The 25,098-nt window shown below is 31.2% G+C and overlaps 3 protein-coding genes across 5 annotated transcripts; all 3 read left to right on the top strand.

The window, feature by feature from the left end:
- The first annotated feature begins 7,298 nt into the window (after positions 1–7,298).
- On the top strand, positions 7,299–11,433 carry LOC142540461 (RING-H2 finger protein ATL38-like). The gene is made up of 3 exons (XM_075646623.1): positions 7,299–8,078; positions 8,897–8,994; positions 10,842–11,433. The coding sequence occupies exons 1-3, from the start codon at positions 7,920–7,922 to the stop codon at positions 11,239–11,241; spliced, it is 657 nt and encodes a 218-aa protein (XP_075502738.1). The 5' UTR covers positions 7,299–7,919; the 3' UTR covers positions 11,242–11,433.
- A 6,852-nt stretch (positions 11,434–18,285) lies between these two features.
- Positions 18,286–22,707, top strand: LOC142540460 (glucosamine inositolphosphorylceramide transferase 1-like). 2 transcript variants are annotated; one of them, XM_075646621.1, is made up of 4 exons: positions 18,286–19,046; positions 19,660–19,782; positions 20,499–20,666; positions 20,822–22,707. In XM_075646621.1, exons 1-4 carry the CDS (start codon positions 18,705–18,707, stop codon positions 22,502–22,504), a joined length of 2,316 nt encoding a protein of 771 aa, XP_075502736.1. In that variant the 5' UTR covers positions 18,286–18,704; the 3' UTR covers positions 22,505–22,707. The 2 variants fall into 2 exon arrangements, with proteins under 2 accessions (XP_075502736.1, XP_075502737.1); XM_075646622.1 differs by lacking the exon at positions 18,286–19,046 and adding an exon at positions 19,230–19,418.
- A 276-nt stretch (positions 22,708–22,983) lies between these two features.
- On the top strand, positions 22,984–24,924 carry LOC142540459 (bark storage protein A-like). Of its 2 annotated transcripts, XM_075646618.1 has the most exons (6): positions 22,984–23,310; positions 23,420–23,487; positions 23,588–23,743; positions 23,857–24,063; positions 24,387–24,566; positions 24,649–24,919. In XM_075646618.1, exons 1-6 carry the CDS (start codon positions 23,073–23,075, stop codon positions 24,823–24,825), a joined length of 1,026 nt encoding a protein of 341 aa, XP_075502733.1. In that variant the 5' UTR covers positions 22,984–23,072; the 3' UTR covers positions 24,826–24,919. The 2 variants fall into 2 exon arrangements, with proteins under 2 accessions (XP_075502733.1, XP_075502734.1); XM_075646619.1 differs by lacking the exon at positions 22,984–23,310 and having other exon boundaries at positions 23,425–23,471; positions 24,649–24,924.
- The last annotated feature ends 174 nt before the right edge of the window (positions 24,925–25,098 follow it).

Genomic DNA, 25,098 nt, shown 5'->3' with positions numbered 1-25,098 from the left:
GAAATTTAACTAGTTAAATTTTCAAAATCGCGATTAAGCCAACTTAGATGACCAATTTTTTAATTTAATAATATATCGTCGATGATTTATATGCGATCTTATTAAATTATTTTAATGCATCAAATATGAACCTAGAAAAACCTCTACAATTTACCAATAACTTACAAGTCCCACTGTAAATATTTTATCATAATTGCTCGGTTGATATTTAAAGAATGTGACATCAAGAGAAAATGAGACAAAAGAATAATCCCAAGTATAAAAAGATTAATCCTGAAAATTCAACACTCTGGTTAATTCTACGAGGACCATCTCTCGAAAATGAGGCTACCACATAATGAATTGGTGCATTGTGAAGCTGGCTTTACAGTTCAGGTTTTAACTTAGTTTAAGTTCAATTAGTTGAGCATATTATAATGATCAAAATATTGCTATTATATTTAAATAATAATGTCAAACATGTCCAAAACGATGACTAAAAAACAACACATTTTATAGTTTCAGAGTTAAAAATATTAATACAGTCTGTATAATCATGTTGTTCAATAATTTTTTTTAAAAAAAATTGATAACAAAGTCGATCAATTCAATCTTTCTTGTGACATAGTTGATCGAAAAAATTTTTTGATGAACTTAAATATTGAGAAATTTCGTTATGCACTTACTATAATAAACGAGATAGTCAATAAGATTTTATAAGCTATGTGAGCATTTGGGAAACGATCATTCACTTTCATAAGGTAATCCACTATATCAATTGTGAATTTTGCTTCTTTTGTTTGGCAAAAACTTGTGTGAAACGGTCTCACGTGTCATATTTTGTGAGACTGATATCTTATTTGGTTCATCCATGAAAAAGTATTACTTTTTATTCTCACGAGAGACCTACTCCTCTTGTTAATGAGCGAGTCAAGAATATCAACTATGAAAACAAATCATCTTCATTGATATCATAACAACACTTATTAGTAAGGGAATATGTTTCTATTGGGCTAATTTACGGTACTATATTATAAATTTAGGGAATAAAAAAGGTTTTTTTTTTTTTTATCGATTGACTATAATATCTTGTAAAAATATCACATCAGTCATTCTCCCACATACATTTTCATGTTTTGAAAATATGTTGCATTAAATGTTTATGGATGTTCATATAAACATCTTGCAGTAATCATAAATAGCAAAAAAAAAACGTACAACATATCAAAATTATATATATATATTATATATATATATGTGTGTGTGTGATGTTATGTTGTCCATTATAGGGCTGGTAAGAACGGTGTGTAATTTATGTCATACCGAAATTTCGATTTCGATACGATATCGGTATTCATTTTTCGATATCGAAAAATTTCGATACGGTATACGGTATTATTAAAAAAAATCCATATACAGTACCGAACCAGTCCTAATCCATTCAGTGTGCCGCATAAATGAGCACATGCTCATGTTAAGTCAATATGACAAAAGTTCAATGGCCTTGCGACAGGTGCTCATTTATGTTGTCTTGCCAAATAACTTAATATTTTATATGTATATATATTTAATTTCCTTTTTGCCACATTTTTTGGAAATGGGTTGATCAAATTTGGTCGGGTATGGGTCTGCCTCACGACAAATTGCCCAATCAAAGTATCAGCACGGATATAATTTTGTTTGGGCCGACACAAAATACAAGTAAGATCACAAGTTTACTAGCATAATTACAAGCATAATACCTCTTACATATAATTGTGTTCAAACATATATCCATTGATAGTCATTTTTATAAAAATCTATAAATAATTCACAAATATTTGAAAGGTTCACTAATCTTACGACTTTAATTTCACACCGCTCGTATCCGAATTTTGGTTCATTAGTCTTTTTTTTTTCGTTTATCGATTCATTGATGCATGTTTTTTTTTATATCGAAGAATTACATATAATTGTGTTCAAACATATATCCATTGATAGTCATTTTTATAAAAATCTATAAATAATTCACAAATATTTGAGAGGTTCACTAATCTTACGACTTTAATTTCACGCCGCTCATATCCGAATTTTGGTTCATTAGTCTTTTTATTTTCGTTTATCGATTCACTGATGTTTTTTTATATCTAAGAATTAATTAAATTAATCGTCAATCAAAATTTTTTCAGATATGTTATGGATAGGATAATTTTGTTTTTTCTGGTTGAAATGGTGACGAAGAGTAATCAATACTTCTTAGTTATTTAATAATTGATGTATCGAGTACTCACGCACTCCTACAAAACAATGCATATGATTAATTATACCTTTCTTTATATAAATAGAATAATTTTTTGTGGGGGTCAGCATGAAATTTGTCAAAATTAGTTGGTGCTCGCAGGTTCAGTTCTCTCTACACATTTTTTCGGACAAATTTATCGAACATGATTTGTCAAGTGCAATTTATTTGATTAACGTAGCTTGACGACTTACTGCATTTGTACGAGTGTTTACTCAATACGTATTAAAAAATACGGTTGCATGTTTCATATTGATAAAAAAATTCAACTCTTGATTAGACATTTATTCATGTTGGATTCAAATTCCTAATGACAAATCTTCTCTATGGAATATTGTGCTCTAACGCCAATATTTTTAAAATATTTATAAGCGACCTTTTTTAAATTATAACAAAAAAATATTCCAACTTATTGATAATAAATTAATAAATATACCATAATGAATTAATTAATTAATATTATAAAAATATTTCAACTTCTTGATAATAAAATAATAAATATACCATAATGAATTAATTAATATTATAAAAATATTTCAACTTCTTGATAATAGAATAATAAATATACCATAATGAATTAATTAATTAATATTATAAAAATATTTCAAGTACATTAATCGCATTATCAATTGACCTTTTAAGCAAAGTAAACTGAGTACAAATTATACGGACCACGTCTTCCCAAAAATAGGTGCATTTTAGTGCATATCTAAGAACAATTAACGTGATTGCTTGCTTGCTAGTGGAAATTAACTTTTTGGGAACTTTTTAGAAAATTTTTTTTTAAAAATATTTAATATTCATCAAATTGCAGTAAAGATTCTTGCACGCCACCATTATCTTTCAAGAATTGATATTAAGTTTTTCAATTTTTTTTTTCTCTACTTGAAAGAGAAATGATTTGGGTGGAGTTGGGGCTGTTGATGACATGGACAAATATATAAGGAGCAGGTCTTTTGTGAGACAGTCTCACGAATCTTTATCTGTGAGACGGGTCAACTCTAATGATATTCACAGTAAAAAGTAATACTTTTAGCATAAAAAATAATATTTTTTCATTGATGACCCAAATAAGAAATCTGTCTAACAAAATACGACTCGTGAGACCGTCTCACACAAATTTTTGTCATATATAAGATAATTAAATGTCACACAAATAAATATAGTTTATTTACGAGACAGAATATTTTTCTGTGTTAAAATCAAATAAATGATCTATCCATGATGTCAACGTAATTGGTTGAGAATAAATTTTCACGCGAAACGATCTTACAGAATTATATCTATCTGAAGGATCGATCTGGTGTATACTTACAATGAAAAATAATATTTTGACATAAAAATAATACTTTCATAAATCAGGAATGAACGAAGATATGTCTCACAAAATTGATCCGTAAGATGATCTCATCTGTTTTTTTTTTTATATCGAATTGAATTTTAAAGCAACAATGAGAATCTTATAATTGTTTTTCTTTGTATTTGAAGTTTAGATTATCGAAATTTAATTATATGTGTTAACCAAAATGTTAATTAATTATATAAATAATTCATGTTGTCAACTATGGTGCCAACATTTATAACAACATATGGAATTAATCTAAGCAAGGCCCCTTAATTAACATGCAACTGCAAGTGGTGATATAAGCACTAAGTCATTAATGTCAACTACAAGCGGTTTGGATGGAACTTTTTATCTTACAAAATTTTGTGAATTTTAATATTTGCAAGTATGCATAAAACTTCGACTATATACACATTATTTTAATCAACATCGATGACTGATGAGATGCTACTTTCAGGATAATACTTCAATCTTATATAAAAATATTCGTGTCTTCAAACATAATGTAATAATAATGTTGATAGTGTTAATGTGACAAAACGCGTGTCAATAAATCAACATATGTTGGAGTATATTGAACTGAGCTTTCCATCAAATACATGAAAAATGGTATATGAAGACTCAAGATAAAGCGAATTTCAGATAAAATCAACTTGAAAAATAACGATATCGGGTGATTAGTAAAGTATGTATCTATATATTTGATTTGTGTCATTCAAGTTTGATGCAAGTTGTAACTTTATCCGTTGACGATATGTGAGTGCAGTCTTCTTCTGAGTTGAATCAGCGTTGCCTCGTACGCAAGTAGTGAGGGGGGAAGACTTTGGTTAAAGATTCCTTAGCTCAAATAATATTATGTAATAATTAATAACATCTTTATATAATTTTTGACTATTTTTTGGCCACGACTTTGCGATTTCTTGTAGAATATTATCATTTAATAATTAAAAACATCTTTATAAAAAATTTGACAATTTTTTCCTTTTTTTGGAATACGTTGCGTCGTATGTATAGTAAATTTTGACATCAAATCCAGTTTACGTGCAGTAAATTTAATTTTTCTATGATTTTTATGATTATTTATTAGATAATAATGTTTCGTTTCTAATAATAATAATAATAATTATTATTATATATATATATATGCATTTTAAAAATGTTCAATAATTCTACTTATAAAAAATTTCATTAAGAAATTCTTGAGTCAGCCATTGGGTAACAATAATGCACAGTTGCATACGTACATTTGTATGGAAAAAAATATTCATATATATTTTACTCAAAAAAATAATAATATTCATATATACAATGAATTATTTTAATATTTTCTTGAAATAGATGAGAAATTAAAATAATTTCTAATTTTTTAAAGAAAATCATGGGTATATACTTTAGGTTACACACGACTTACATTTTAATGATAAATTAAAAAATATCCTTAAATCTAACTAAATATCTTTCAATTTTTTATTCTCTATTCCACTTGAAAATGAAAGATTTTATAATGAGTGTAACTTAACCGTAAGTCTAACGTTTCTATTTTTATATTAAAATTGTCGCTTCCATGCCGTATATACTCATACTCGCTCGCATTGTCGGTTGTATTTGGATGAATAAACGAATTTGATATATCCACATAAATTCGAATATAATAAAATATATCAAATATGAATTTGAAACGACATCCGTAATAAATTTCAAATTCATCGATTCGAATGTGTCCCTATGCATGTTCAGGGACTTCTACATTCCTATTGTGGAATACAGTCAGCAAGATTAGCACCCAAAAAGCACTGATTAGATACCACACTCTCCCCTTTTCCCACCACATGATTGGAAACTTACAGAGGAAAAATGGTCAAATTATTTTTATTATTTGTTTATTTTTACAATTTTTGCCCTTTATCTTTACATTTAAATATCATATTTTAAATAATTTCTTTAGTATAAAATAATATAATAAAATATGAATTGATATCACCATTACTTCCTTTTATGTTGACAAATCCAACAAAGATTGTATCTCACTGGATTCCATATTGCACAATCACATCATCACATCATTTAATAATTATCAGCAAAAGTTTATGTGAGACAGTCTCACGAGTCATATTTTGCGAGATATATATCTTATTTGGGTCATCCATGAAAAAATATTATTTTTTATGCTAAGAGTATTACTTTTTATTGTGAATATCGGTATGATTGACATTTCTCACAAATAAATATTCGTGAGACCGTCACACAAGAGACATACTTTTAATATTATTAGTGTTATTTTGTACATAATACATAGTAATAGGCAACAAAGATTGTCGTAAAATAATTAATATGTTTTTTATTGTCTCGTTTCGATTGTTGTCGCATGCAATTTTTCCACTTCCAGTGGATTAGGAGGTCAGATAAAATTTATCTACAAATATGAGAAAATATTACTCTCCAACCCAAAAAAAAAGCGAAATATAAATTATCATATAAATTATTTTTTTTCATTTTGGATAATAATAATAATAATATATTTAAAGATAGGAATTTTTATTATATTTCAGGACAAAGTTTAAAGTATTTTAAAGTACATAAAAATAATAAATTAGGTCCAACAAAATCCCAAGGTAGTACTTTAGGTCCTTGTTTTTTTAATTTATCTTCGATACGATAAAAACTATATTTTAAATTATTGCATCCAAATATAATAAAAATACATTATAAAAAACTGTAGTTTTTCATGACATTGTTTGCTACATGCATCCGAATTCATTATAATTAATATAATAATAATAATAATAATAATATAAAAACAGAGTTTTGGTCATATTTAAAAATTTTCACTAATATTTATCAATATTTATGTATTCATCTAGCAAAATAAATATTTGAAAACAAATAGAAAATAAAATATGTAAAATATTTTTATTTTTTTAAAAAAATTCAAATTTCTATCTGACTTACAAACTATATTAGGTGTTTGTATTAGTTATATCATTTCGATTAATTTTGATTATGATTTTGACTTTTCTTTTATTTTTATATATTTTGTTCTTATTACTATCTAATATATTATAAAATATAATTTTATATATATATTTATATATATTATCAAGTTTTTCAACTTTTTTAAAGAGTGTTATCGTTAATTTTTTATATATTACTCTTTGTATGCTATTATTATTATCTTAAGTAGAACATTAATATAATTTTTTGTAACATGTTTTCAAAATAATTAGATTTTTATCAAAATTTATTTATTTAATAAATGATAAAAAAATTATTTATTATTTAAAATTTGGAAAAACAAAATAGTATATTATTTTTTTAAAGATTTTTTATATTTTTTTATTAATAATATTTTCACTCGATATAAAAAAATTAATAATCCTCATTAACACTTAGTGTTATCTCAAATGACAAACATGTTTTATATAATAATATTTAAAAGTTAAATATATATTTTTTTTTTTGAGAGAAGTTAAATATATATATATTATATTATATCAATAACTTTAAATAATATTCAAACACAATATTTATTAATTTTAATTATTAATTATATAAAATAATACTGTGCACGATGTCGCATGGGTGGGTGAAATACTAATTGAAGTTAACAAAGAACAAAGATTCCATTTTCTGTGAAACTGGCTGAATTCTCATTGTCATTCTTTTTCTTTTTTTAAAAAAGAAGAAGAATAAGTCTCCAACCACTTTTTATTTGTTATTATGGTTTAATGATTTTTTTTTTCCCTATCGATCAAAAGATTAAAGTTTGTCACTATATCCCTTTTTTTTGTCAAGTGTGTTAGCTTAAACTTTTAATTTTCTCATGCTCGACTTAATTAATCTTGTTCTTCCATCTGTTTCCCAAACATGGTGTTTCCTAAAAAATTTTGCCTTGGTCCAATTCCACTGGATTCTGTTCCACTACCATTATTATTGTCTTTTTGATAAAATGTGAGTCTAGACAGAGAATATTCATGTGGGTATATTGAGGGGAAGTGAGTGTGAGATTTGTGCTGATAAAGAATGGATTTTTGAGGGGAAAACAGGATAAAGATCTGGTTTTTTAAGTGGGAAAATGAGGGATTTAGCAACGGTGTTTGCAGACGAACTCTCTTAGTCGTTTTATGCGTGGGTGTTTAGATTTTGTGAAAAAGGTTTTTAATTTCCAGCGGCTAATGTACAACGGTGCAGTAATTGAACTTTTCAGGGGAATTCCATTTGTGGGACATTGGAAATCGTAGAAAGTAGGGACGGGGAAAGGAAAATTAGAATTGGGTTTTTGATATAGTGGGTGGAAATCTAGAAATATAGAGAAAGAAAATGATATCTTCGGGTATAAATTTGGTAATGACTGTGATTGGATTTGCGGTGAGTACTTTGTTCATAGTCTTTGTGTGCACAAGGCTCATTTGGGCTCGAATTCAATTTAGTGTGTCGAGGCGGTCCTTTTCCAGGGCTCTTAGATCTGATCTTAGCACTGTAAGCATTCGTTTCACTACTTTTTTTGTAATCTTGAATCTGTTTTTGTGTGGATGCAGATTTGAAGTAACTTGTTTATAATATCATGTTTGTTTATTTTGTCTGTACTCTTCATTTTACCACCTGATTTGAACCAATAAATCAAGAAAATTTAAGTGCAACCGTACCCATAACTTAATTTGTTCAGTGTCGGACCAGCAATGAGCCACGGTCATCGAACGTGGCACTTGGATTGATTTATGTGAGTAAAAGGTCGAGGTTGTAGCGGTGCCGTAATTATAACAAGTCCACATGTATTAAGTTCTCATGTTATAGGCTATGAAAAACACATGATCCTATGCTGACCTCGCATTTTTTTGCATTAACTGAATTTGTTTCATGGCAGCCAATGCACTATATGGTGTACCATTTCTTGTCTCGTATCATAATTTTTGGTAGTTATATTTGTGTTTCAAACATAATTTTCAGTTTTGGTAAATGAAGTTTGACTATGTATCATCAATTTGGTATTTTGCTTTGTTTGTTTCCTCAAGTAGTTTTGAAGCTCTTCTCATGTTTGAGCATTTTCGGATGGAATATTGTTTATTATGCTTTTTCGCTTGTACATGCTTCTCCACCACGTCTTTATGCAGCATAGGGAGCCAACTTTTACTAAATTAATAGTCCCATCCAGACATTTTGATTCAACAGTTTCTTTTGTTGTTTTATTATTGTATACTTTGTTATTTTATAATGATGAATGAGAATCTTCATTTGTAGCTTTGATCACTTTTAATTCTCAGATCTGAGTGATTGTTTATCTGACTCGTTAAATACAGTTGGAGCATGGCCTTCATGGCCTTGAGCCTATTGTTGTATCAAATTTTCCTACAAAGAAGTATCGAGAATTGTGCTTCTCCTCGAAAGAAAATACTCTGTAAGTTAATCAATCTTCTACGATTTTGTGAGCAGCTTTGATGCCAGGTCTGCTGAACCCATTTTTTTAAAAAAAAAATTAATGGGTGTTGACTTTTTGCTGAAGAGAGATATTCACTTGCATTGATTTTGAACCGGTTGTTTACAGTCATAGAAGATACTTCAAAAATTGAAGTTTTTTTACTTTGCTTAACTACTGCCCATTTATTACTTTATGAAGTAGAAATTGAATTCATTTCGTATATTTGTTTTGACCTCTTTTTTTATTGAAATAGTTTTGAGAATATTAAGTCAGATATAAATATTAACATAAAACAAATATTAACATAAAACTGTTTGCTTTTGATCATCCGGAGTTTCACATAGTTTCTTGGAAGAACTGTGTAATCGAGCAAGCATCTATGTTTAAAGAGTATCTGTCAAAATTAGGCGGCATCCTTTGCTCTGTCTTAACATAAGCATATGCTGTCACTATGCTGGAAAAATTCGTTGAAGTGTGACATAGAATTTTTTAAAAGCCAGTAACGATTTAAAACAGGTTCTCCGTGAGATCTGGGGAGATCATGACCTTAAACTTTGTTTTAGCCATAATTATTAAAAGCCCTTAGGCACACTTAAAGCTCAGCATTTTGTACCTCGACACAAGATTAGGCTCGGCCCTTTGATGAAGCGTGTGCTTCAACCTTATAGCCTAACCTTGGTGCGTTTCAAAGACTTGAAGCTGTAAATGTGAAGATGATGAAATCAAAGGCAAATGATCGTAGATTAAATGTCGAAGGCTCATCAAGATGTGAATTATCTTTGGGGCTTAAGTGTGAGTAGGAAAGTGGGTGCAGCCTTTATTGAAATTAGTCATGCAATACACATTATATGTGTGCACCACAAATTATTTTATTCAAATTGTTGTTTATATTATTATCTTACCAGATAAATCATGAGCTGGGAACTTTTTCAGTGAAAATGAAAATCCTGATGTTTTAGTGAATTCAAATGACGAAGAAAAACATTAAATAAATTCTATCTCTATCTTAGATGATTAAAAAGAAGAAATGGGCTGTATGATAAACTCGCGGCGACGATCCAAAAATACCCCCGAGAAAAAGGACTAAAGCAGGCTGTTGCTTGATATACATTGTATATTTACATATAAAAATAAGTGAGTAGACTCGCTTGGTAACACCCCAAACATACCAATTAACTAGTTACTATGTAGGGGTCATTTATTTTATGGTTACAGATTGATGAAGGGCAAAAATGCTTATTTCTCTGTGCCTAGAATTTGAAAGTTCATGGAAATTTGACCTTATAGATGTTATTGAATTATTCGGCTTTTAGAAGGTAGTCAGTTGGAAGTAAGCTACTAATCACTATTTATGTGGATGGATTTGATTGTTTTTTTTTATTGTTTCACTAGCCATTGTTTGAATTTTCATATTTGATGGGAACACTTTAGTTTGAAAAACATTTTCAAATAATTCCTTTCGAAATCTTTTCGCCAACGAACTTTGAAATTGCTTCTTTTGTTGTGCTCGTATCTCGTTCTTGAATTGTGCTTGGTTACTACTGGTCGGTCTGCTTTTGCTTGTTGCTTGATTCTGTATTTCAGTGTATCAAAATATATCTTCATGTCTTCTGCTTGCTGTGGAGCTAGCAGAGTGGCGAAGGTGGGATGAACTAAAATTCTAAAAATTATGGGAGGATATCATATTTTTGTGAATATATTTAATTTAAATACATAAAAGTATATAAATTTATTAGAAAAGTTTTGAAGAGGAGTCGAGCGATCATCTTCTACCAGCCCTCCTGCTCCATGTTGCTTGTTTACATCAAAAAACTTCTTATCCGCAGGTGCACTGTATGTCTATCTGAATACCATGATGAAGATACCTTACGTATCCTCCCCCTATGTGGCCACTCCTTCCACGCAACGTGCATCGACATTTGGCTTCACAGGCATTTCACGTGCCCCGTATGTCGAATTTCCCTTCGTGAACTCCCTGAGAGACGGTGGTGCATGCAACCGATGTTCAGCTCAGCTATCAGATCCCAGTACACAGTGCAATCCATCAATTCACATTATTGCCATTGCATGTTAAGCGGGCAAATACGTTCTTCGAGATCACACGATAATCCAGTGATGGGTACGATTGAGGAGGCTCGTTGTGAAAGCGAGGGGGTTCTAGGTGATGCTAGAGACAGCAATTACGTGGCGATTGATCGGAAACTGGGGAGCCCCTCTGATGAGTGAGGGTGATTCTCATGAGTCACAGCTTTCCATTAATGGGTGTACCTATAAAATGCTACTTTGTCTTAGTCGCACACGATATTTTTGTTTTTCTTTTGTTCTTGTTTTTGTTTTTGTTTTTGTTCTGTATATATAAATGGCGGCTTTAGATTCTTTCCTTCTTTTATTTTTGATATTCTGTCGTCTTTTAGATTCCTGATTGTTGTTACTTCAGTTGAGAGATGGCCATGAAGTGCAAGTATCTCTCTTTTCTCTCGCACATCTTTTCTTTTTCTTCTTTTGATCCCAAATCTGATTCAAAATCCGATATAGTACACACGTGTACATAAGAAACGTGAGTAGGTCTCTTCTGAAATAGTCTCATGAATCTTTATCTGTGAGACGGGTCAATCCTACCGATAAAAAGTAATACTCTTATTATAAAAAATAATATTTTTTTATTGATGAATCAAATAAGAGATATGTCTCACAAAATATGATCTGTGAGACTCTCACAGGAGTTTTTACCAAGAAATGTATACTATAGAGTTTTTTAAAAATGAATAGATTAGATCACAAGTTGGAATTTTAAATTCCAATGGAGTAATTAATAAAGGAACATTTCTTCTATAATCTTTTTCAAATCGAATAGGTATCTTGTGAGATAGTTTTATGATATTTTATTCGTAAGTGGGTTAATTTTACTCATAATTACAATAAAAATAATATTTTTAACATAAAACACTATTTTTTATAGGTGATTTGTTTCACAAAATTGACTCTTGAGAACGTATCATAAAAATTTGTGTTTCAAATTTGATAAAGATTGGTTGATAGCATGGGTATTTCAGAATAATAATTCTCATAGTATATTATCTTTGTAAGAAAACACAAAATAAAAATAAGAAGGTAAACAAATAATAATTTTATGGAAAAGATTACCCAAAGTTGTTACACTATATACACAAAAGAAACTTATTGTTTTAAAAAATTAAAATTTATTATATGTATGTTTGCACGAAAACGGTCCCGTATCCTTTGTGAATAGAAAAATATATTTTTTAAAAAAATGAATAATATATTTAAAATTTAATGTTATTAAAGTCTATACATATTTGTTTTCGCCTAAGTGACAGCAGATGTCACTTGTTGACCTAGGCTTAGGTTCGAGCCTAACCTCTCTTTCCCAACCTAAAAATAAAAATAAAAATAAATAATTATTGAGTAGCAAAATTATAAGTTTATGTCTTTCTTAAAAAAATTAAAAATTATAAGAAAATTAATAAATTGCTATAAAATAAAATAAAACAAGGCAAAAACTCATGTAAGACGATCTCACGGGTCGTATTTTGTAAGACATATCTTTTATTTGGGTCATCCATGAAAAATATTACTTTTTATGTTAATAATATTACTTTTTATTTTGAATATCGGTAGGGTTGACCCAAAATAAATAGTTCTACCTACCTACCTTGTAGAACCTAATTGCATAACTAATTTGTGAAATTTAAGTCTAATTTCAGTTAGCCTTCAATTATTCCACGTATATTAATTGATCAGAATTATTCTACGTAGCTATTTGAATAAGACTTTAGAATTTTTTTTAATCACTCAATTTTCCAATAATAATGCATTGAAAAATCAAAACCCAACGCTAAAATCAAATTTTAAAAAATAATATTTAACTTATAATAAAAAAATTAAATTATTTGCAATTTGTTTAGGCAAAAACTTGTGTGAGACGGTCTCAAATGTCGTATTTTGTGAGACGAATCTCTTATTTGGGTCATCCATGAAAAAATATTACTTTTTATGCTAAGAGTATTACATTTTATTGAGAATATCAGTAGGGTTGACCTTTCGTAATTGCACTAGATAAACATATGGAGTATGTCTCTTGTGAGACGGTCTCACGAATCTTTATATGTGAGACGGGTCAACCCTACCGATATTCACAATAAAAAGTAATAATCTTAGTATAAAAAGTAATACCTTTTAATAGATGACCCAAATAAGATATCGGTCTTACAAAATACGATCCGTGAGACCGTCTCACACAAGTTTTTGTCAAACATATGAACTAACATAGTAATTTACAAATTCAGTCTAATATTGAATTGAAAAATAATGGACGACAGAAATTGATCGTTTCTTGGTCTCTATTCCTCAATTCTTAAATCAAATCAAAATAAAATGTACCAATGATAAATAATGGACAATTGGATTATATGAATATTATATATTTCACAAAATAGAAGACGAAGAAACGCGTAAAGATAGATCCAAATGGAAAACGAAGAAGAAAACATAGACATTTTCCAAAGATGAACCCGGCTTGGACATTTTCCAATGATTTATGATTTTTTATATATAATTTTTAATTATTATTCAGATCACATGTAACTATATTAAATATATAATTCACATAGCTAACACGTGATTTTTTTAAATTGACGAGATATCATAGTCATGAGTAAATTATAAAATTAATAAAGTAGATTTGTACGATATTTTTACTAAATGGACGAATATTACCTTTCTAAGTTGACATGAGTATTTGTGCAAAAATTAATTTTTAAACATAATTGTTAGAAAAATTTATATAGATTTTCTTTATATTATTTTGGTTTTTTATAATAATATTTTCCTTATAATTTTACGATAATAGATTTTCTTTCTTGAATAATCAAATTAAATCAAATAATGGTAAATTTGACATTGGATAAAACGATGAATCACGAAACCAAAATTTGTTAATGAATTTTCAATACTATGCGGTTGTAGCAATGTCTATTTTATTTTAAAAGGGTATATTTGATATTTAGGCCTAATCGGAACATAAATTATTCAAACTCATAATTCGATGTCTAGTATTTTTTAAAATATTTATTTTATTGACTATATAAAGTATTAATTTTAACCCCATTTTGACTAAAAGGAAAAAAATATGTTCAACAATTTTTAAAATTGTAAGTAAGACGATCACATTAGAATTTTTTTTTTTAATTTAGAAATAAAAGAGCTTGGTATAATTTTTGTTTAAATGATTGAAATTTATTAAAATTGAAGCCATTTGAAGTAAGGCAATAACTTGTGTGAGACGATTTCACGGGTCGTATTTTGTGAGACATGTCTCTTAATTGAGTCATTCATGAAAAAATATTACGTTTTATGCTAATCGTATTACTTTTTATTGTGAATATCGATAATGTTGTCTCATCTCACAGATAAAGATTTGTGATACCGTCTCACAAGAAACCTACTATTGAAATAACGTGTGTTCAAAATAAACAAAGTTATGATGAAATAAACCTCAAATCACTTTCGTTACATCATAATCTATCGGAAAACTGCGAAAAAACCCAAATTTTCATTTTTAAACATTGAAATTCCAATTCAATATTTTAAAATCTTTTTAAATATGAATCTCACTTAATGTTCTTGCGGAATGGAAGTAAAAAATCTCTCATTTCCAATAAGTATAGGTAAAATATAACTATATAATTCTTATCTTTCAATTCATCGTCACATCTCACGAATTAAATCTAGATATAAAATATTTATTGTATAAAAAAAATCAAAACTAATGTCGTTTTGAAAGTATTTCAATTTTAAATCTTCTTATCATAGAAAATTGGAAATATCATTTGCTATTCACACCTTGATATTTAAATAATAGAAACCTATAATTTAAATATAAAAGCCAAATAGGTATATATAATATAAATATATTAAACTACGCAAAACTTTCATGTCATTAATCAATTTTGTGATATATATTTATAAAATAATATTAATTTTAATTTTTTAATTTAAATATATATCTGACTGTTTCACAGTCGAACTTAATTTAATGAAACGAATTAACAAAAACCATATGAAATGATCAGCGAAAATATATTATAAAAAAGTATGATTTCTATTTAGAAAATATAGTAAATAAGCAATTTCATCATTACATGTTGGACAAATTAATAGCACGATTTACGATTTATATGATAAAAAAAAGTTAAATTAGTGAATTAAAATTTCAATTAATAAGGATTAAAAAATTCAAAATCGACGGTTGAGCTGGTCAAGCACACGGCTTTCTTAGTGACTGGTGAGGGCTTCCAGTAAAAATCCTTGATTAGCTATCGAGATAGGTGATGCTCTCGATATTTCATGTAAAGTGTGAACTCCAAAGCGGTGAAGAAGAGTGACCTCGATTGGATGACAAATAAGGCTTGAGGGGAGGCCTGAACCATGAGAAAACGTAATGAACTTTGTTGGAGGAGAAGATTGTTGGAATGCAACCAAAATCTCAATTGGAAGATAGAGGAATGCCAAGAATTAACCAGATGAAATAATATTGCAATTGGTACGAGGATTTTTTAATGAAATCGAAAAATAAAATAATGAGAGTTTATGTTCAAAATAGATAATATTATATAATGACGGAGATACGTGAATATTGTGACATAATTATAAATTAATTTTCACTTTGAATTTGTGGAACAATATTGTTTCCGAGTGCTCAAATCAAAATTGATAAATCCAAGACATACGGCGCCACCACCACTACTTATATTCAAAGCCGGCGGCCCTTCCAAAATGGACCGATTTTCAAACCTTCTACGCGGCTTATTGTTCCTCGAATCCATCCCCATACAATCTCTCATATACTACTTAGTGCCAACTCTTTTATACGTACTAGTAAAAAATGTTATTTTTTATTTGATCAAATAATATTAAATAATTAATACGAAATTATTTTCAATTTAGAATAGTTGTTCGATTTAAAAGGGAAGTTTTGTTTTGATTTTTTTCTATTTAAAATATGGAGTGACTTGAGAAGATTTTTAGTAGGATAAGAAGGGTAATTATGGAATTAAATATTTTGGTATCCTAAAGGTAGTTATTCTAAGGTTCTCACACTTAATAATATAGTATAGATATTCTTTCGACTTATGTGTATTTTCACGCAACGTAAAGAAATTCATTGTAAAAATAAATTTTCGATTGTATTTAATTAATGTTTAAATATAAATACTAAATTGTTGGGAACATTTATTTTATTTACTAATGAGATATATTAATAAAAGAATAAAAAATATCTGGTAACATAATTATAAATAAGGCTGGAAAATTTTATCGAATTTTTGGTATACCAACATTATCGTATCAAAAAAATTACGAATTTACCGAAAATTATTTTCAGTACGGTATGATAACGATACCGAATTTTTTAGTACGATAATTGTATAAATTCGAAATTTTCGGTATATAGCGGAATATCGAAACAATATGTAAAAATTTTAAAATATATAATTTTTTTTAAAAAAATATATAAAAATTTAAAAATATAAATTTTTTTGGTATAAAATGGTATATATCGATACGGTACCGAAATCTTGGTATAACGCACAATTTCGGTATAATCGACATGCTAATAATATACACCGAAACTTTTCTTATACCGAAAAAATTTTCGATACGATATACACGATGTACAATTTTCGATTTGACACATTACATTACACCACCCCTGGTTAGGGTAGCTGAATTGGTCGAAGGTATGAAATCGGAAAACAAAATTTTAATTTTGAATCTCACAAAAAAACCTTATCGTCTTGAGCATGCATGCAACCGTTTGCAAATTTACATGGTATGGTGTGATTGTCTGTGTGATTTGTAGGCTACTACATTATTACATATATCCGAGTTTACTCGTTATATATCCAAAAGATTGTGGTCTTAGTTATCTAAAAAAATATCCGACAACATATATACAATCGATAAAAAAAGGCTCCATGTTTTGAGTAATATGAGTTAATTTCAACCAAATAAATTAATCCGTCCAATACTTACGAGTCATGAAGCCTACCAATTATCACCTATCAATATACAATTTATATATTCTATTATATATATATATAGATACATGTCGTTGGTTTGTTTCAACCTACCCGTGCAGGCACTGCCTGCACGGGCAATGAACGGCCCGGATCACTCCACATGAGTGATCCGGACCCACCTCCCTGTAAAAAAAAAAAAAAAATTGGCTCGAAAAAATCCAAGCCGTTGGATCGACCCCTGCAGGCAGTGCCCGCAGGGGTAGGGTCGACCGAACCCATGTCATTTTATTCCATGAACTCACAAAAAGTTCAATACCTTATCCAAATTCCAGGAGAATTTAATTATTGGCCAAAGGTGACAGTGACTCTGCTCGGGAAAAAAAATATGCTTTGGCCAATATCCATAGTTTTTTTTTATTTATTTTTTATAGTAGATCTCATATGAGACGATCTCACATATATTTATTCGTTAGAGTAATCAACAATGCTCATATTTATAATAATAAATGAAATTTTTTGGTATAAAAATTAACTTAAATTAACAAAGTTCGTGTCACTTAATTATGTCACTCATATATTAATCCTTCGCTGATCAACAAGGTTCATGTCACTTAATTATGCTTCCGCTCTATCCCGGGATATGTGAATTTGGTTAATTTTAAAAAAAAGAAGACAACTTTGATTTTGAAATTGTATTTTTGTTTCAACGGATATGAAATTTCAAACCATCTGATTTTGAAAATTATAATTCTGTAATATATTTTCTTACAAATGGATGTTATTTTGTCATAAAGCCAAGTGGCCACCACCACCATCTCGGTTCATTACATCATCTTATCATCTTCGTTTTATCCATATTACCTCCCATGACCGTGCAAATGATACACTTTTACACCACAAAATATTCAATAAAAAGAAACATCACGTTGGGCCAAAAAAAAAAAAAAACAAATTCAATCACTTTAAAATGTCGTTTTTTTTTGGGCCAATTAAAAAGATTAAATTAAATAGATTTTGATTTGAAAAGAAGCACTCATTTTCATTTTCTTCGAACTGACCATTCTGGAAAAATCCAAGAAACACGGCAAACAGACAACCAAACGCGGCCTTAATGGTCAAAATTTCTTGTTTGGATCACGAACCAAACAAGCCATCGACACCCATTCGTTCACACGAGAAATAAGATATACATCACCATCATAATCCTGTACATTATATATTTCTGTATGTAATGACCAACAGATAGATGTCATAAAACTGTAAATCCAACAAGTTTACAATTCTTTAAAAAAAAAAAAAAAAGAAATGAAAAGAAAAAGTTTCAACGTTTCTCCTTCGTCTCCCCCTTAAAAACCCGGTCGCGGTTTTGTTGTTCACTTTCGGGTTTCAAATCAAAGATCCAATCTTTGTAGAGGAAGAAGAGAAAGACGAAATCCAACGATCCAAAAACAAATAGAGCTATAAATCCCGTTAAAACCTCTGCTGGTTCTCGTACGTGAAGTTTATTATTACTTTTTTCACTCTCATATCTGGCTTGAAATGTTGCATGCATAAGGCCGGCTCAGGCATCGGCGGTGAGAATTTACCGGCGGCGGAGAGTTCTACCCCTCACCCTGCTACGGACCCAGTATCAGTTTTCTGTCTACAGAAATGGGTTCAAGTCAAATTGTGGCTTCTGGTGGCGGTTCCGGCGGGTGGTTCAGGTGGAGGTGGCACAGCGCAAATGGTGGTGGGAAGAGCGGCGGCAGCAATAAGAACGGAAACGGCGTAAATAGTAACAGTGAGCAGTGTGCGGTGTCTTCAACGTTTACGTATTTCTTGTTCTCGTTTGTCGTTTTGGGGTTGATTGGGAGTTTATATGGTCGGCTTGCGCTCACCCCTAACGTGCGGTCGGAGGTAGCCGCACTCGGATGCGCAGAAGACAGTGAGGGTTCTTGGGCTATCGGCATTTTCTACGGGGACTCGCCCTTTTCTCTTATGCCCATCGAAGCGGTCAGTTTCCATATTTTCATTCTTTCCAAGTACTCGATTAAAAAATTGATTTTTTTGTGATTTTATTTGCAAAATAATTTGATTTCCGATACTAAATAACATGAATTTTGTATTTCTTTCAAATTTCTGTAATTTATAAATTTCTGTAATTTATGAATTTTGTATTTCTTTCAATCCCCGAATTGTATTTCTTGCGAGTGATTTTCGTTTGCTGACCATTTCTTCTTGTGTTTATGATTGCTTGGTGACCGTGGACAAGATACAAGTTTGAATTTTCCCTTTTAATTTTTCCAATTTCTTGATTATGTGGATATTTTACGTAGCCATTCCACCTCGCCCGAGCCTGGATTTTAAATAATTTAATGTTTTCAAGTCTTTCTTTTATTTTCTTGATTGCCTCTTTCTTTCTTTTTCGTTTGTTTGGAGTTTTAAGTGTTTGATGCCTTTAAATTGAAAAGTTTGGCAGCAGAGATGATATGTGAGAAACACACACACACACACACACACACACACACACTAACTCTTGTACAAAAATTTAAATATGTTTGAGCTTGAAGTTAGGTAAATTCGGGGATTTCATTTTTTTTCTTACCTCCGTGTTTTTTTTTCCCAGATGAATATATGGAAGGACAAGAGTGCAGCATGGCCTGTAGCCAACCCTGTAGTTACTTGTGCTTCACCTTCTAATTCAGGATTTCCCAGTAATTTTGTTGCTGACCCTTTTCTTTATCAGCAGGTAATTTCTGTTTTTCTTATTCTTTTTATTTTATAAATTTTGAACTTAGTTTGTCCAATACGATGTTAAAATATTCAGGAGTTGTGTCCAATACGATGTTAAAATATTCAGGAGTTGTGATCTCTTCTCTGCATGTATGCTTGTGAGAGTTTTGGTGTTAGTATGGTATAAACTCATCCAAGTTGTTTATGCTTTATATCTTTTTCCTGTGTTAAAAAAGGACTAAACTTTTATATTTAGAAAAATGATAGAATGTCTTTTAAAGTGGTCCTCGAATCTCATAGAGTCTGTCTCTTGTATATTTTATATGTTATTTTCAGTTACTCATATGCTGGCCTTTTGATGTATGAGAACCAGCGGATATAACAAATATGCTCGACAAAATAACATATAGACAGAAGAAAATTTTAAGAATGGGAAATGAAAAAATTGTAAGGTGATTGCAATTTTTTTTTCAGTGTTATTTTTTAAAATAATTAACTTGAGTGGGGATCCTCTAAAGATCAAGCAAAAACTCATCATTTTTTGTGGGAAGAGAATCATGTATAAAACTTCCACCATGCACGTGAGCATAAGCATGTATATATACGGTGTTCGTATGTTTGTCTACGTTATTGAGACACATATGGTGCTCTTAGATAAGATGAATCCGTGCCATATTTGAATGTTCAATGCTTGTGCGATCACTTTGGCTGATATTGAATATTGTTATTCAGGATGATGTCCTCTACCTGTTCTATGAAACAAAAAATTCGTTTACAATGCAAGGCGACATTGGAGTTTCACGGAGCATAGATAAGGGAGCGACATGGCAGCATTTGGGTATATCCCTTGACGAAGATTGGCATTTATCATATCCATATGTCTTCAACCATAATGGAAATGTGAGATTTCATGGGCATTTGATTTTGCTTTAATTTAATGTCACTTCTTTAATTCGAAAGCCCTAGTATTATAAATAAACTGATGTATTTTCATTATTTTAGTCTTGATTGATTCTTTCAACTCAATATTTTTCAAATGTGCATTTTTTCCACAGATATATATGATGCCAGAGGGTAGTGCGAAAGGGGATCTTCGTCTTTATCGTGCTACCAACTTTCCTTTGTCATGGACGTTGGAAAAGGTAATCATGAAAAAACCGCTTGTTGATGCTTTTATAATCCCTTATGAAGGAAAGTTCTGGCTTTTTGGTTCGGACCATAGCGGGATTGGCACCCATAAAAATGGGCAGCTTGAGATCTGGTACAGCAACTCGCCTCTTGGTCCATGGAAACCTCATAAGAAGAACCCCATATATAACACAGACAAGACCATGGGAGCTCGTAATGGAGGCAGGCCATTTGTATACAATGGAAATATTTATCGTATCGGTCAAGATTGTGGTGAAACGTATGGCAAACGTACTCGCGTGTTCAAAATTGAAGTTCTGTCCAAAAATGAGTTCAAAGAAGTCGAGGTTCCCTTGGGTGTCGAAGAGTCGAGTAAGGGACGAAATGCTTGGAATGGTGCTCGAAGCCATCACCTTGATATTCAGCAGCTCCGTTCTGGCGAATGGATCGCCGTTCTTGATGGGGACCGTGTACCCTCTGGAGATACAGTTCGGCGCTTCGTTCTTGGGATAGTTTCGATTGTATCTGTGGCTGCATTTGTGGTACTTGTGGGAATTCTACTCGGGGTAGTTAAATGTATAGTCCCATTGAGTTGGTGCCCTCACAATATGGGTAAGAGAACTGATACTTTCTTGACTTGGGAAAGGTCGAGCGCACTATCTTCGAAGCTGAGACTATTTTGCAGTCGTTTGAACCGAGCAACCTCGTCGCTTCGTGCCAGCATAAAATTGAGTACATGTACTGGGATCATTATCTTGGCTTTGGTTATTGTTTTTTCTGCGATACTAACATGCACCGGGGTTGGGTATATATATGGTGGAAATGGTGCAAATGAGCCATATCCGTTAAATAGTCACTACTCCCAGTTCACGTTGCTAACAATGACATATGACGCCCGGATTTGGAATCTGAAAATGTACATAAAGCATTACTCTAGATGTGCCTCGGTCCGGGAGATAGTCGTCGTGTGGAACAAAGGAATACCTCCGGAACCAAGAGACTTCGACACCGCAGTTCCTGTAAGAATACGAGTAGAGAAGCAGAACTCGTTGAACAATCGTTTCAAAACTGATCCACTGATCAAAACTCGAGCGGTTCTCGAGCTCGATGATGACATCATGATGACGTGTGATGATATCGAAAGAGGGTTCAAAGTCTGGCGAGAGCACCCTGACAGGATTGTAGGATTTTACCCTCGGCTTGTAGATGGGATCCCGTTCAAGTATAGAGGCGAGAAACATGCTCGAAGACATGACGGGTATAACATGATTCTCACTGGGGCAGCTTTCATCGATAGTACGGTTGCATTCGAGAGGTACTGGAGTAATGATGCATCATCAGGTCGAGCATTGGTGGATGAATTTTTCAACTGTGAGGATGTATTAATGAACTACTTGTACGCGAATGGAAGCGTGTCCAGTGTGGTCGAGTATGTTAAACCCACGTGGGCGATCGACACCTCTAAATTTTCGGGAGTTGCTATCAGCAGGAATACCAAGGCACATTATGGAGTCAGAAGTAACTGCCTGGCGAAGTTTTCTGACATGTATGGAAGTTTGGCTCACCGGAAGGTCGAATTCGGCCGACGAACGGATGGTTGGGACGTGTAGCGAAAAAAGTCAAGTGAAATGTAGGTTTGATAGGACTTAGGACTCGAGATCAAGCAGACATTGGGTGTGTCACGCTCGTGTAAAAAAACAAAGATATTTATAGGAGGACTCGTGCCATTCATAGTTTTGGTATGTAAAATGTACATTGTTATGGATGAAATCATGGTAAAGATTGATAATTAATTTTAAATTGTTAAAAATAATTCATAATTTTATTTTATTTATTTTTAATCACATATGTATTTTAGTAGTAATTTTGAAAAATAAAAATTCAACTTCTAACAATAGATTAAACGTTTATTTAATCCATCAAACTCGTTATTATTTTAACACGAACGAGTGTTATACTCGAACAACTAAAAATAAAGTATTGTAAAGAAAATTACTTTTTAACCAAATTAAACTCTTGAAGTGGCTCGAATTGCTGGAGTTCAAGCTTCTTTATTTTGTGTCCGAGTAATTCAAATTTGTGGTTGAAGTCAATTGCTTTAGACTTGGATGTCAGCTCTTCTAAATTATTGCACATTTTGTGGAGCCAGAGAGAGAGAGAGAGAGGTCAGCTCAACGAATGGCAGCATCCAAACACCTCAAATTCTCAGTTTCCCAATTATTTTTATCTTCTGTACTTGTGTTTCATGCGTTGGGATTTCCACAACGAAGGCTGAAATCTTTAGAAATGATAAGAGAAATCAACAGCAAAGGCCCTTATCTTGGTCTTATCACAGTATTTTCTCTTGAAGAAGATGCATTCTTTTCCACTGGTTATTTCCAGCCCGATTCTCGGCACCCATTTCTTGATTTGTCTGGTAACTCACTGAATTTATTGGATTCAACTATATTCGACCTTGGTTCAAGATTTCTTTGTGTGTCTGTGTAAACAGTGTAATGATATTTCTGAACTATACGTTTTTAAAGGTAGGCGATTTCGAGTAGGGAAGTTGCAAAGAAAGGAAGTCATTTACGTCAGGTGTGGAGTTGGGATGGTAAATCTTTGCATTTTAGGCTTTGAAAATATAAAATCTGAAATTTTTTCCCCCAAAAAGATGTTGACTTTGTAAAGGGATGTTGTTTATTCATGTTCAGGTGAATGCTGCTGCAGCAACACAACAGATGCTGGATCTCTTCGACATTCATGGGCTGATCCACTTTGGTATTTCTGGGAATCTCAACTCTTCCATGAACATTGGAGATGTCGTAATTCCGAACCAATTCGTGAACACTGGTTTGTGGGATTGGCTTGTAACTTAAATTGGTCCAATCTGCATCTTATAATCTGATCACATTTCATCCTATCTTCTTGTATATATATGACTTCAATTTTATTTCATTGTATTTATGTTTTTTCTTGATAGAAACCCACTGCCGAAGTCTCAAAAAATGATTTTGCAAGTCTTGAATTTAAGGAATATAATGTTCCTAGGGGAAGAAATAGTTCTTTAGGGATGATTGTATACAGTGCAGAGCAATTCTATTCTGAGTCCGGAGAGGCTGATACTGCTCAACAAATGCTCTGGTTTAATGTCACTAGCAATTGGCTTCAATTAGCTTCGGCTCTCCAGGTTAGCCTAACTAATGCTCGTCTCTTTCGCCAAATATATTTGTGAGACGACAACAACCATGACAGCCACCACCACCCATCTCATGTCCAATCTATGTACGTGCACTTTTTACCGAAATTCGGATCTTCTCTTCCAAATGATGTTTCATCTTCTATTGCTTATTGTGGTTCTATTACGAGTTTAAATTTGATTAGCGTGCATGACTTGTAATTTATCAGTATACGTGATATACAAGATGTAATTCACAATATAGAACAGAGGATTTGGAGTTCCTTTGTAAAGTTAAATCACAATTAAATATATGTAAAAATGAAATTATACAGGGACTGGAGTTGGACAAGTGTGTGAATTCAAGCCTATGCCTTGAGAATAAGCCCAAGGTTGTACTTGGGATGAAGGCTTCAACGGCCAACATATTTCTTGATAATGGAGCTTATAGGAACTTCCGGTTTCAAACTTTTGGGGTGTCATCTGCTGATATGGAGAGCACCGCAGTAGTAATGGTTAGCCCCGTCTCCTGATCTCTTTCGCGTCCAAAATTGTCCTTGAATATAAGCCATCTCGTCTAAATTGTGGTTTGTGCAGACAAGTTTATCAAATGGATTCCCAGTTATTGTGATTCGTGGGCTATCGGACTTAGCAGGTGCACAAAAGGGACAAAACTCCATTGATTTATTTGGGTCACTTGCTGCTTCAAATGTTGCAAAAGTCGTCCGCAAATTCATTAATTTGCTACCAAATAGATTTTGCCGTCACTCATAGTTTACATGACTGAATTCTATGGGTATCATTTCATATTTAACAGTTACTGTAGGAGGATCACCTATCCCTCCAAACAAGTGTTTAGAGTACAAAAGTTGAAGTGAAACGCATGTCAATTAAGACATTTTATTGTAAATATAGACAGAATTGATCTGTTTCGCGAAAAAAATCAATGAAACCGTCCTCTTTATTTATTTATATTTTTTTATAATTTTATTATGACGATTATTTATAAAAAAATCAATCAAATTATTAATTATTGTTATAAATCAA

This window comes from Primulina tabacum, chromosome 3, assembly GCF_025594145.1.
Source record: "Primulina tabacum isolate GXHZ01 chromosome 3, ASM2559414v2, whole genome shotgun sequence".
Classification (NCBI taxonomy): domain Eukaryota; kingdom Viridiplantae; phylum Streptophyta; class Magnoliopsida; order Lamiales; family Gesneriaceae; genus Primulina; species Primulina tabacum.
Note: the sequence above shows the minus strand (reverse complement) of the source record. Positions and strands in the feature narration are given on the sequence as shown.